The 12971-nt window shown below is 48.8% G+C and overlaps 1 protein-coding gene across 1 annotated transcript; it reads right to left on the reverse strand.

Annotated features, from left to right (window-relative positions):
* Positions 1 to 18: 18 nt before the first annotated feature.
* On the reverse strand, positions 19 to 2548 carry LOC109756796 (GDSL esterase/lipase At4g10955). Its single transcript, XM_020315631.4, has 2 exons — positions 2280 to 2548; positions 19 to 1149 (listed from the first exon to the last, which is right to left on the reverse strand). Exons 1-2 carry the CDS (start codon positions 2405 to 2407, stop codon positions 183 to 185), a joined length of 1095 nt encoding a protein of 364 aa, XP_020171220.1. The 5' UTR covers positions 2408 to 2548; the 3' UTR covers positions 19 to 182.
* Between the last annotated feature and the right edge of the window lie 10423 nt (positions 2549 to 12971).

The raw sequence follows: 12971 nt of genomic DNA on the forward strand, positions 1-12971 counted from the left end.
TTCAGTTGAAGGTAGTAGTAGATAATGTAATACTCACATTTCATACTGACAGTTAATTTGGATACGAGTTAACTGACTAAAAGGTTTGCAGGAACTGGATAGCTTCATGAGAGCTTTAAAAGTTTACTTGGCTACAGAACAGGAGACAACAGGAGACAGAGATCACAATGATATTGGTTTCGCTACGTTTCTTTCACATACAGGGACTTGAGGTGCTTATACATGAGCTTGCTCTCATTCACAGCCAGATGGAGCTCGGAATCATCCATCCACCATTGCTGCAGCCCATGAGCTTTTAGAAATTTCTGAGGACCTTTAGCAATCACAAAAACCTTGGCACGTGCCTCAGGGTGACCATCGCCACGCTTCTCTGCAGTAACAGTGGGTACGCCACTACGGTCAACGTAGAAGCAGCAAATGTAGTCGCTGTTGTTGATGTACAGGTTGGGCACCCATCTCTTCACCTCCTTGATCAGATTCTCTTCTCCAATTTCAGAGACAGTTTCCCCCTTCTCTCCCGGGTGAGAAATTTCACCGGCGTTCGAAGAGCTGCCGCTGATGTATCGCTTCAACACCTTGTCGACTTTATCCTGAAGCTTCCTCAGGCCCAGGCCGAGTGACACTGATGGTGGGTTAAACAAGTGGCATTCTACGAAGACTCCGTCCTTCGCCAAAGTCTTACCAACCTGCATCGCATATCCGGCCCCTAGGGAATGCCCAGCAACGCACACATTGTTGCTTCCATGCTTATCGATTGCCGACTTGAGCACCTCCAGTGCTCCAGCGAACCTGACAGAACCCCTCAAGCTCTCCTGAGCAAAGTACCTGAGGTCATCCTCCAAGTCTCTCGCAACAGTTGACTGCTTCAGGACAGTTCCCCTCAGTGCCAGGACAGCCTTTGGAGCACCAACAGGTCTCCGCATTATCCAGTCTGATAGTGCAGCAACCTGGTCCCATTCTAGAAGTGCCCCATATATGGATCCGTCTCTGGAATCAATTAGAAGGCGCACCAGCTTGTATTTAAATGGCTTCCACCAGTTAGGAGCAATGGCAGTTTCACCAGTTCTGTTCTCTTGCCTGTCAAACTCCAATACGTACGCTGCCTGCACTAAACATGAAATTGCAATTCTTCTGTAGTTGGGATTTTTCCTGCGGAGTCATTATATTTGCTCATCAGTACTACACACATCACTAGCCTTGTTGTAAAAAGGCATGGCCTCCAGCAATGGCTGAAGTGACCAAAAATACAAGCAGAGTAAGATATCGGAAGAATAACACTCCTTAGATTAAACACTAAGTTTAGGTATATTTCAACAGCATTTATTTACATAACATCTACAACAAATTATATGGAGAGCAAGAACCATGCCATCCTTTTATTTACTAATCTTATTTTTTCTTAACAAGTGATACTAAGGCCTTAAAAGCTCATGACACGCTCATGACACAATTCCCTGTCACACAACTAATAAAGTCTAACGTGGCAAAAAGTTAAAACTTATATAATGCATTAATACTGATTCTCCTTCAGTCAACGTGTTGGCAGCCTTGACCAGTGAGAAAAACATGCTTTCTACACTCATGACACTTAGATGATGGAAATTTAGAGTAAAACATCGACACTGACAACATACACTGGGCACAAAAGAAATCCTATAGGGCTTGGGTCCTATGAAAAGGTGTGGTTGGGCCCTATTCTGAGTAGTATAACATGTCGCATCTATTTTGATCAAGTACACTGTCCCTTATCACCAACAATAGGTACTGCTTCCACTTGTAATCCTTTGAACAGGATCCGATATCACACTCATAGGGCCTGAATTCTACAGGATTACCTGCCCATTGGCCATCGGCCCTGCTAGTTTGTTGTGAAAACTCTTTACGCCCCATTCCCCATATCGATGCCAACCAGTGTCATATGAAACAACGCCTTTTGCATCCCAGCTGACTCAAACAAAACAACAGGCAAGATAGACAGCCACGGCCAAGACAGTATTTCAGCTTCGACAGAGGGCGAGGCGAGAAATAGGGATAACATGAGTGGGCATTTCAGCGGACGGCAGACAGCGAGGGTGGCTTTGACGGCGTGCTCAGACAGACTACGCTAAGAATCCCCAAACCTAGACTTGCAAATCAAGACGACATAGTTCAGATTTGGAATAACCCGCACGCAGATTGTTACCAACAGTACGCGGCGGCGGCGGCGGACAGTACGCGCTATCGTGCCATGCGTTCTAGGGGGGAGGGGAAGGGAGGAGGGAGTGGGAGTGGGAGCGAACCAGGCAGAGCGGCCGGGGCTGGAGAGGTTGCGAGGCCCCGTGGCGTGGAACTCCCACGCCGGCGGCTTGGCGCCGCCTCCGTTGCTGCCCATCGCCTGCGCCTCTTGGGCGGAGGAGTGGCGGTGCATTAGCGGTGAAGGAAAGGGCGCCGAGGAAGGAAGGCGTAGGGTACTCGGTTTCGTCAACGGCTGGGTTCCGCACGGCGCTTTTCTTTGCTACTGCTCACGCGCGACGCGCCAGCCACTGGTCATTTCTTACTGCGAACCTCTTTTGTCTGCTTATTACGAGCCGAAGCGTGTCGTAGGGGATCTCCTTGTATTATTTTAGGAAAAGAAAGAAAGTGACGGCAATTTATTTATTTATTGGCATACAGAAGTGGTAGCGTGGCATCCTCGAAAAAGAGTGAGGGCCAAACGGTCTCCTACCGTCGTACGGTTAGAGCATCTCCAACAGGCGCCGAACGCACCGCGCGCTAAAAACTGCTTTGTCGCGCGCCCATCGTCTGGTTTGGCGCGGCGCGCAGCGCTGGCTCCAGCAGCCGCGCTAAAAGTAGCGCGCGCAGCTTCAGCAGTGCGCAAAAATGCAGCGCGCGCGACTCTGGCACAAACAACATATGCATTCCAAAACAGAAGCAAAAAGATCAAACACAAACAAAAACAAATCAAAATAAATAGTTCAATTTCGTTATTACAACTCAAACAAACAGTTTATCGTTCAATATAACAAATAGTAAACACAACAAATAGTTCAACAATACAATATCGAACGCACAAATCATGATGCTCTTTGTCGTCCATTCCATGCCTACCACTCCTCAATGAGATCCTTCTGAAGATCATTATGCGCTGCGGGACGTCGAATGGCATGATAGGAGGCAACAAAACGGGCCACCCTTTCAGCCTTCCGTCGCACTCGCACGGGATGTCCCAAGAGCTCATACTGAGAGTAGTCTACATCTTGCCCACGCTCATTCTCGATGATCATGTTATGCATGATCACACAAGCGTGCATGATGTACCAAAGCATTTTCTGATCCCAAAATCTAGCCGGTCCTGTCACAATAGCAAATTGGGCTTGCAAAATCTCAAAAGCTCTCTCCACATCTTTTCTAGCCGCCGCCTGAGCATTGTGAAAATCAAGATTTTTCTTACCTTCTGGCTTTTTCAACAGCTTGACAAAGGTTTGCCACTTTGGATAGATGCCATCCGCTAGATAATAGCCATAGTTGTATGTACGGTCATTTGCTACAAACTGCACCGGTGGCAACTCACCATTTGCAATCTTATTCATCAGTGGTGACCGGTTGACAACATTGATGTCATTCAAAGATCCAGGCATTTCAAAGAATGCATGCCAAATCCAAGTCTCTTGATCGGCCACCGCTTCAAGGATTATAGTGGAACCCTTTTTTTGGCCGTGGAATTGCTCATGCCATGCCTTTGGACAATTCTTCCAACTCCAATGCATGCAATCTATTGAGCCAAGCATGCCAGGAAAGCCGCGAGCTTTGTTCATTGCCAATAGCCTTGCGGCGTCTTCAGCATTGGGAGATCTCAAATACTCCTCGCCAAACACTTGCACAATTCCGACTGCGAAACGCTTGACACACATGATGGCTTGGCTCTCACCCATAGCCAAGTGATCATCAACTAGATCAGCCGGTATACCGTATGCCAACATACGCAAAGCGGCTGTCACCTTCTGAAAGGTGCTATGCCCGAGCTCTCCGGCGGCATTCCTCCTTTGCTGAAAAAAGCGGTCATGGCTCGCTAGTTTCTCTGCAATGCGCCTGAACAACTCGGTGCTCATCCTAAACCGGCGACGAAAATACGACTCGGGGTATGTGGGATTTTCCGCAAAATAATGCCTGATCAATCTGTTGTGGGCATCGATCCTATCCTCCAAATTTTCTGCCGACCCATAACCCAACCACCGTGCTTCGGTTTTTTATTGATATGCATAGCTAGGATCATTGCAAGATCCTCCTCCTCTTCCATATTAAATTCTTCATCGGAAGAATCATACGACGAACTCATCTACAATGTTCAATACTATGCTATAAAAACTGCAATCAACATGCACGAAATTCATGGCTTTTGAGCAATACATACCTTCTAGGCGTTTTGTCGAACACCTTGCGGGCGCCGAGCGCGCGGGCGCTGTTCGTCGGAGGACGGACGCGCGCGAGGGGCGGCGGGACTAGAGGGGGGGCGGAGAAGCCGCCGCGGGGCGGGGATAGGCCGGGGAAGCGCTGGAACGGTCGCCGGGTGGCGCGGTCAGCGGCGGCGGCGCGACTGGATGGGGGGATGGGGGGTGGGAGTTGCAAGCGAGCGCGCGAGAGTCCAGCGCGCGGGAGCGGGCACCCAAAATACACCGCGCGAGATAGCGAATCCGACCGCGCGCCCAACTCCTTATATCGCGCGCGCGGTTATTGCACGCCCGCTGAAGCCACCCGCCGGGTTGCGCGCGCGCTAAACTGGCTAAATTTGCGGCGCGGCGATTGTTTAGCGCGCATGTTGGAGATGCTCTTAAGGAAAGTGACAAGATACTGCGCTGAAATCAAACAAACTTTGGCAGCTCGCCAGAGACAAAAAAGAATGGAGTTAAAAGCACCGGGAGTCCTACAACTTGCACCGAATGTGATGATTTGGTCTTAGAACTTGCATTTTGACCCTACCCAATCCCAGAACTTGCATCAAATGTGCAAATTTGGTCCCGACGAATCACATAGCGCCATGTGGACGCGTGGGTGCCGACCCGGTCAGTGCGCGGCATTTTGCAAAGAGGCCCCTGCCTTTCGTCTGAATCAACCCGCACTACAGGTTGCTTCTATGGTAAGTTTCTTTTCGGCCCATAACTGTCACTTAGTAAACGGTAGTCACTTCTCTGCTCACTGCGTGGTGTGCCACATTGTAGTTGCTGCAAAGAGTGAATGACATGGTTACCTTAATAGATGTGCATCAATGATACACTAAAAAATGCGGAAATTTAGAGGAGCGGACGAGCTCGCCCGCTCTCGTTATCAGCAACCACATCGTCGTACTGGGATGAGAGTCACGACAGGTATTGCCTTTTTTTGCGGTACACGACAGGTATTGTCTTTTTTTTGCGGGTACACGACAGGTATTGTCAGGTGTATAAAAGGTAGGAAGAAACGTATTTTAAACCATATAGTGTGCTGGGGGACCCACCGCAACAGCAAACGTCCGTTTGGCACATGACGGATCCGTGGTCATGTGGCCTACGTGCGACCCACCACTCATGACACCTACTACTAGTAGGAGTAATTAGCAAGGCTTGGTTAATACAGTTCTATCCAATATTTTAATACTCAACTACGCGTGTTGGGCTGAGACACATGGTTACAATCACGGTAACCCCACTGATCTGTCTTTTTTTACAGGGACCCACCGATCTGTCACGCACACTGATACACTACAACACGAACTACTAAAGTTTGACCTTAAATTTTATTGAAACAGAAATTATATGCCATAAAAATTATATTGATAGATTCATATTTAAGTAGTTTTCGATGATATTATTATTTGTTACATGTAAATTATATCTTGCTAGCTAAATCTGTATTCAAATATTGACTCAAAATATGAGAGGGTGCTAATAAACCCAGATAGAGTTAGTAGTAAATAATTATCATTAGACGCGAATACGCTTTTGTTCAAGCTCGAATATCTCCCAGCGCGACCCCAAATCCAGTCCTCTCCCTAAAATGGGCCAAAAGAGGCCTAACTTGAGCATCATAAGTACCAGGTCTTCACAAGCTGATATTTTGCATTTGACTTAATTAGCTAGAAAACTGTCGCCCTTTTAAAAATAAAAGTACCACATAGTCAGGATTTCAAAATACATATGCATGGAAAAAAAAAGAAATAGACATGTCTATATGATAAAATTTGCCACAAACATATACTTTTTTCATATATTTATATCTCTCTAGCACATTTTTTTAGCTATGCTCTAAAATAAATAAACTACCACAAAAATTGCCATGTCTAGATGATAAATATTGCCACAAAAAAACATGTAAAACTCATTTCATATATTTATATATATCTAACACCAAATAGCTCCCATGTTACAAAAAAGTACAAGTACTGCATATCTATGGTTTCACGTACGTAGTTAACACATGTAAGTTGTCATGCTCTAAATAACAAAATTGTCATGCGTTAATTGATGAATTCACCATACTATAAATAATAAACCCACCACGCATACATGATTGCAAAATTTTAGGGATAACATATAAAAGTGGATGTGATTCTAAATTCAAAATGTATCGCATGTATAGGAACTTCATACGTATGGATACACACCAAAAAAACATTTGTATTGTTTTGCCATGGCGACATAATTTAAGCTGACATGGCATCAAATTTTAAGTTTCCATGGTGTACACAATAAATTTGCCATGGTCAAATAGAAAAAAAAACTACACACAAAAAATTGTCATTGTACAATACAAAGGTGAAATATGGTTACACACACAGGTGAATAGTAATTTTCACAAAAATAGTAGAATATTATAAAAAATCGAAAATTGTGATGTATCAAACCTAGTCGACTATTCTACTCATGTGTGAAGTTAAGTAAAGTATTAAATCCCATGGTATTGTTGGTGAAGAAAATACAATTGGGACAATACTATTCATCAACAGTGTCTTTTTGGGGTAAATAAAACAGTGTTTTTTATATAGCTTCGATTTTCTCTTTTTGCCTAGATTACCACCGTTGTGATTTATTGGTGAAACTTCGTACGCGAGTATACCGGTTGACTATACATATTAGATAAAAAGTGTTTTTTTCTTTTTTTTTCTTCTGAACTTACTATTCAATAAGGGGCACGTATGGAACCATGTTCACAAAATCCGCATCTTGGCAAACATACATTTATAAAACATATGTGAAGTTTCGATGGCAAAATTTCATTTTGAAAACATATACAAAGTAATAAACAGTTGCCATGGAAATATTAATTTTTGAAACATATGCCTCTAATAATAGGTGCAATGGAAAAATTCGTTTCAAGACCTATCTTGTAACATATACTCCCTTTGTCCAGAAATACTTGTCGGAGAAATAGATGTATATAGACGTATTTCAATTCTAGACACATCCATTTATATCCATTTCTTTAACAAGTATTTTCAGACGGAGGGGTAATTGCCATGGCGAAACTCATTTTCAAAAGATATGCATTGTGATGAAAGTTCCCATGGCAAGAACCATTCGATCGTATCATTTTCGAGAGATTTGATGATCCGCGATGAAGTTGTGCGAAGAACAAGAAAATGGTATTCTCGGCTCACCCAACGCAAGCGACTGGGCATGTCATATTTTTGCCTAACAAATTGTGAGCCTTTTTTTCACAGGGACGGATCTGCGTGCTGCTCCTCGCTAGCTGTCAATCTGAAGCATATTCAGGGAAACATTATTTAATTAGTTTGCATGCAAACAAAAAAATAGATATACGAGATACTGAAGCTACTCACTCTGACCGCTGCATGCTGCTCCTCGGTAGCTATCCCGTCACGTTAGCGGTCTGCCAAATGACACACCATCAGATATCTCCCCTATCGCATAGCTTCCCGTTACCGCTCTAGAAACCTACTAAGTTCAAAACAACAGATGATTCCAATTTTATGCTTGTGCTACTGTTCTACAAATGCAATCAATACAGCGTGCGGGCGCAACTTGATTCCAACGAAAGGCAGGGGCCTCTTTGCAAAATGCCGCGCGCTGACCGGGTCGGCACCCACGCGTCCATATGGCGCTATGTGATTCGTCAGGACCAAATTTGCACATTTGATGCAAGTTCTGAGACTGGGTAGGGTCAAAATGCAAGTTCTAGGACCAAACTATCACATTCGATGCAAGTTGTAGGACCCCTGGGGCTTTTAACTCAAAAAATGCTGATGAATACTGTGCACCACCTCATCCATTTAAGGCCAACTCCACCGCACGAACCCAAACGGACGTCCGATTTTGCCGGATTTCGTCCTTTTGGGGCGGCAATGGGTTCGCCCATGTCCGCTTCTGTCCGTTGGGTCGTGGGTGCGTCCAACGCACGGCCGCACCCCAAATCATGTCCGTATTGGACGTGATTAAAAAATAAAAAACCTTAAATAAAATGCCTAAAAAAATAAACTCAAATAAAAAAACATAAAACATAAGTTAGGGTTCACGGCCACAAAACGGCCCAGTTTCACAGTTACATTGCCATAATTATACTAAACAGTATAACTCAGCTAGCTAGGAGCCTCCACAGCGATTTGATGCTTTTAGCCATCGGATCGCTGTTATGTACGCACAAGATTTTCCCAGGTCATTGACGCGCTCGCCCAGGTCGTTCACGTACTCAGGCCGTTTCACGGGCCGCTGCTCCGCGGAATGAGCTCGGGCTTCTCTCCATAATCGGGCCCATAAAATCAGAGGCCCAGGTCAGTTAAACGTGCAAACACTTCTTCGTTGACATGTTAACAGGCCTGGTCCTCCAAGGTTTTCGGCTGCTCAGCACTCCATCCCTCTTTTTGTTCGTCTGCGATGCGCCGCTGCCGCCCTCCGTCCCGTCTGTGCTGCTCTGTTCGTTCGCTCATTCGCGAAGCGTCGCGGTCGTATTCCGTCTCACCTGCAAGCTTGTCCTCTGTGTCGGTGCCCTCCTCCCGTGATGCACTCTTCCTCCGCGGTGTTTTTTAATGTCGTGTCTTGCAGCGTTCCTCCCTGGTGGCTGTGATGGTCGCTCAACAAGCCGTCGGCGTCCATCACTGGCTGTCCTCCTCCTTAATCTGCCTCCATGCCCTTGCAGCTGTACCGCGACCCGACTCTGAATCTTGATCTGAATTCAAGGATAAGGTAGACCTTCTCCCCACCTTTGTTGTAGTTTTCATATCAGCCGAGCCTCTACAGGTGAACTGAAGCATTTCTTAATCTTCCACAAGTATCCAGCTTGAAGCCTAGCCATGCAGAAGATTAATGAGACAGTTTCTGACAATAATTTGACAGGAACCATGCAGGCAAGTTCAGTTGCAGGGAAGCACTGCATGGATGTAAAATTCTGTAGTCATGAAGTAGTATTTTGCATGACATAGATAATGTGACATTTACATTCGTTCTTCCAAGTGTTTTCTAATAAGTTATCCTTTCAATGTGATAGTTTGAGTCTTCAGTTTGTGGCCTTATGCGCCATCGTACATATTCTGTACTGGGTTGGAGAAGAGAGTGGCCGATGGAGTAAAAATTATTCCATGAATGCCCCCTTGATGCATCAGACTAAAAGTTATTTAAATGGTACATAGAGACAATAACTGAGATAAGCATTGTTTTTTTTTTCCTTATTAGGATTCTACCCGGAGTCCCTGACCCATGCTGTGAATCACGATGTGTTGTCAAAAAAATAAGGGCGAGCGCTGCAACGCGCGTCACCATGATCTAGTTAACATTAAAAAAAACGCAGCCCGCGCGCTCCTGCCGTGCCTGTCGATGTCATGGCCGTCACCGTCTTCAGTGGCCGCCGGTGTCGCCGTCATCGCTGACGAGATCGACGTAGTCCGGCGGCGTCCAGAGGTGGGCCGGCGGTCAGTGGTACGCGGGGGCGGGCTGGAAGGCGGTAGGTGCCCGCACCACCTCCTCCCGTGGCGACGCATCCCGCTCCGGTGACCGCGGCGGCGTGGGGCACCAGTTCACGCCTCCTACGGCGTCGGCCATCTTCGGAGCCATGCACGACCAGCTCCACTGCTGGCCCACCAGGCCCGGGTGGAACGCGGCCACTGGCTCCTCCTCCACCACCTCCTCCGCGCCCACCATCTCCAGCTCGGGGATGGCGACGTCGCCGCCCGCAGAGAGGGCCATCATCTCCTCGAGGCCCTCCCATTGGCGCTCATCGTGCGTCTTCATGGAGTTCTCCATGACACGCGCCATGAGACGGGCCTCCTCCTTCGCTGTCATGCGAGGAGGTGGTGGTGGCGACGGAGAGGGTGAAGGCGACGGCGTGGGCGTGAGGCCGCGCACCCGCGTACGCCCGCGCACTTGGGGAGCGGCCGCTCGGCGCTCTGGACGTGGCCGCCGCGGCCCCGTCGAAGTGCTGGCGATGAAGGACGCCCGTCGCGTGTCGTGCTCATCCCGGAACCACGTGTCCCACAGGTCCGAGTCAGGGGCGTACCTGGGGTCGTAGTAGAGGTCGTCCGGGAGGAGTCGGCGGCGGCACTCGATCTCCTCGCGGCGTGCACGGCCGCTCACCGGGACCGGCGGGATCGGCACGCGGTCGGCGGACAAAGGCCAGTTGTTGGGGAGGTGGACGCCGCTCCAGGGGGAGCGGCGTCCTCGTCTCCCAATAGCGGCGGCATACATCCGCGTGGATGTAGTGCCGGTCGCGCTCGCCGGCGGCCGTGGGGGCGATGGAGAACGAGGGCGGCGCGGGGGCCTGACGCGGTGGTGATGCGGGCTCCTCCTTCACGCCGCGGCGTCGGCGGCCCTTGGACGAGCCAGCCTTGCGGTCGTAGTTCCAGAGCCCCATGGCTGCGAGGCGGCCGACCGATGAGTTCGAGGACGGGGAGAGGCTAGGGTTTGGGTGTGTCGGGTTTCGAGGAGGCAGCGGGCTGGAGTGGGGAGTGTGGACGACGACCGGTCCATGGCTTCCCCATTTAAGAAGGACGACGACCGTTCGCCTGGGCGGATGACAGGTGGGGCCGACCGCGCGTGCGCATTTATGTCGGGTGGTGGGAGGTAGGTGGCCGCCTGCCACGCGGCCCTGACGCGGACGAGAGACGCGTCCATTTGCTGTCCGCCGCGACCCAAACCCAGCGCATTTTGCGCTCGAAATGGGTCGGCCCGGACACAAAACGGACCAGATGGGTCCAGGCCGTCTGGTTTCTCCCTTTTACCCCAAACGGACGGGGTCGCGCGGTGGAGTTGGCCTAAGTAGGATGAGGGTTGGCATGGCTTCATTTTTTAGGTAAATAGAATAATAGATTGAGGGTCTTAGAGCATCTCTAGCCGCGCCCCCAACAACCTCCCCAAGGCGTTTTTTTAGCGCCGTCGGCCAAAAATTGGCCCAGTTGTAAGGGCTTATTTATCCCTAAGTTGTTTTGGTGATTGATGACAATGTTTTTACGGACTAATCGTGTGCCTTTAGTATTTCAGACGTTTCGTCAGTAGGCACAAGACGGTTTAGAGCCCCTCGAAGACTATTGAAGACGGCGTTTTTCTACGTTTCTTTTCGGTGGACTTGAGTCGTAGGAAAGCCGTACTATTAAGAGGGGGTCCGCTTTGGAAAGGTTTGGGTGGAATCATCACGTACACATCTACTCCTTTGCACCGCCTTTCCTTTAGCCCTTTGGAGCATCCTCCGTTTTATCCTATATGCATTCTGTCTTGGTTGCTGAAATTGGGCTTGCGGTAGTACTGCTCCCTGGAGCAGTAGTACCGCAGGCACTTGCGGTAGTACCGGACCTTGGTGCGGTAGTATCGCAGGAGCCCATGGTAGTACCGCTCCTCAGGAGCTGTAGTACCGTGGCCCCCAGGCCAAGTGCTGCTGCGCCGCGGTAGTAGGGGCGGATGTATTTTTTTACATCCGCGCCCTCCGCGGTAGTACCGCTCCTTGTGCGCGGTAGTACCGCGCACCCTGGCCTGGCTCAGCCGCCACGCGGTAGTACCGCTCCTCCTGCTGTACTACCGTGTTGGATTTGTGCATCGACTCCAACTTAGTGGAAGTTGCTACGGATGTAATTTTTTTATGTCCGTGCCTCCCCGTTCTCTGGACCTTCCCTGCCTTGCGGTAGTACCGCAAGGTGATGCGGTAGTACCGCTCGTGCGGTTCTACCGCTCTCCACTTCAGTGCGGTTGGGCTGGCCAGGTCTGTGCCGTTCAGGCGGTAGTACCGCATGGTCCCACGGTAGTACCGCTTGGGCCTGCGGTAGTACCGCAGCTCAAGCGCGGTAGTACCGTGCTGCGTAGAATGGGTTGGTGGATAACGGTTGGATTTGTCTCTCCACTATAAAAGGGGTGTCTTCTTCCCGAGTTGACCACCTCTTCCAACCCCAAGCTCCATTGTTGCCCCAAGCTCCATTTTCGCCCGATCTCTCTCCCTAGCCAATCAAACTTGTTGATTTGCTCGGGAGTGGTTGAGAAGGCCCCGATCTACACTTCCACCAACAGAAATTTGATTCCCCACACTAGTCCCTTGCGGATTTTGTTACTCTTGGGTGTTTGAGCACCCTAGATGGTTGAGGTCACCGCGGAGCCATAGTCCATTGTGGTGAAGCTTCGTGGTGTCGTTGGGAGCCTCCAATTAAGTTGTGGAGATTTCCCCAACCTTGTTTGTAAAGGTTCGGTCGCCGCCTCCAAGGGAACCAATAGTGGAATCACGGCATCTCGCATTGTGTGAGGGCGTGAGGAGAATACAGTGGCCCTGGTGGCTTCTTGGGGAGCATTGTGCCTCCACACCGCTCCAACGGAGACGTACTTCCCTTCAAAGGGAAGGAACTTCGGCAACACATCCTCGTCTTCACCGGCTCCACTCTTGGTTATCTCGTGCCTTTACTTGTGCAAGCTTATTTGTGTTATATCTCTTGCTTGCTTGTGTGCTTGTTGTTGTTGCATCATATAGGTTGCTCACCTAGTTGCATATCTAGACAACCTACTTTGATGCAAAGTTTAAATTGGTAAAGAAAAGCT

This window comes from Aegilops tauschii, chromosome 3 (genome assembly GCF_002575655.3).
Source record: "Aegilops tauschii subsp. strangulata cultivar AL8/78 chromosome 3, Aet v6.0, whole genome shotgun sequence".
Lineage (NCBI taxonomy): Eukaryota > Viridiplantae > Streptophyta > Magnoliopsida > Poales > Poaceae > Aegilops > Aegilops tauschii.

What these genes read in the sequence shown, in the direction of transcription:
- LOC109756796 (XM_020315631.4), bottom strand. Translation starts at nt 2,407, where the DNA reads ATGCACCGCCACTCCTCCGCCCAAGAGGCGCAGGCGATGGGCAGCAAC. An exon ending in AGCCCCGGCCGCTCTGCCTG is followed by an intron (nt 1,150 to 2,279) that starts GTTCGCTCCCAC and finishes ATGACTCCGCAG; the next exon opens with GAAAAATCCCAACTACAGAA.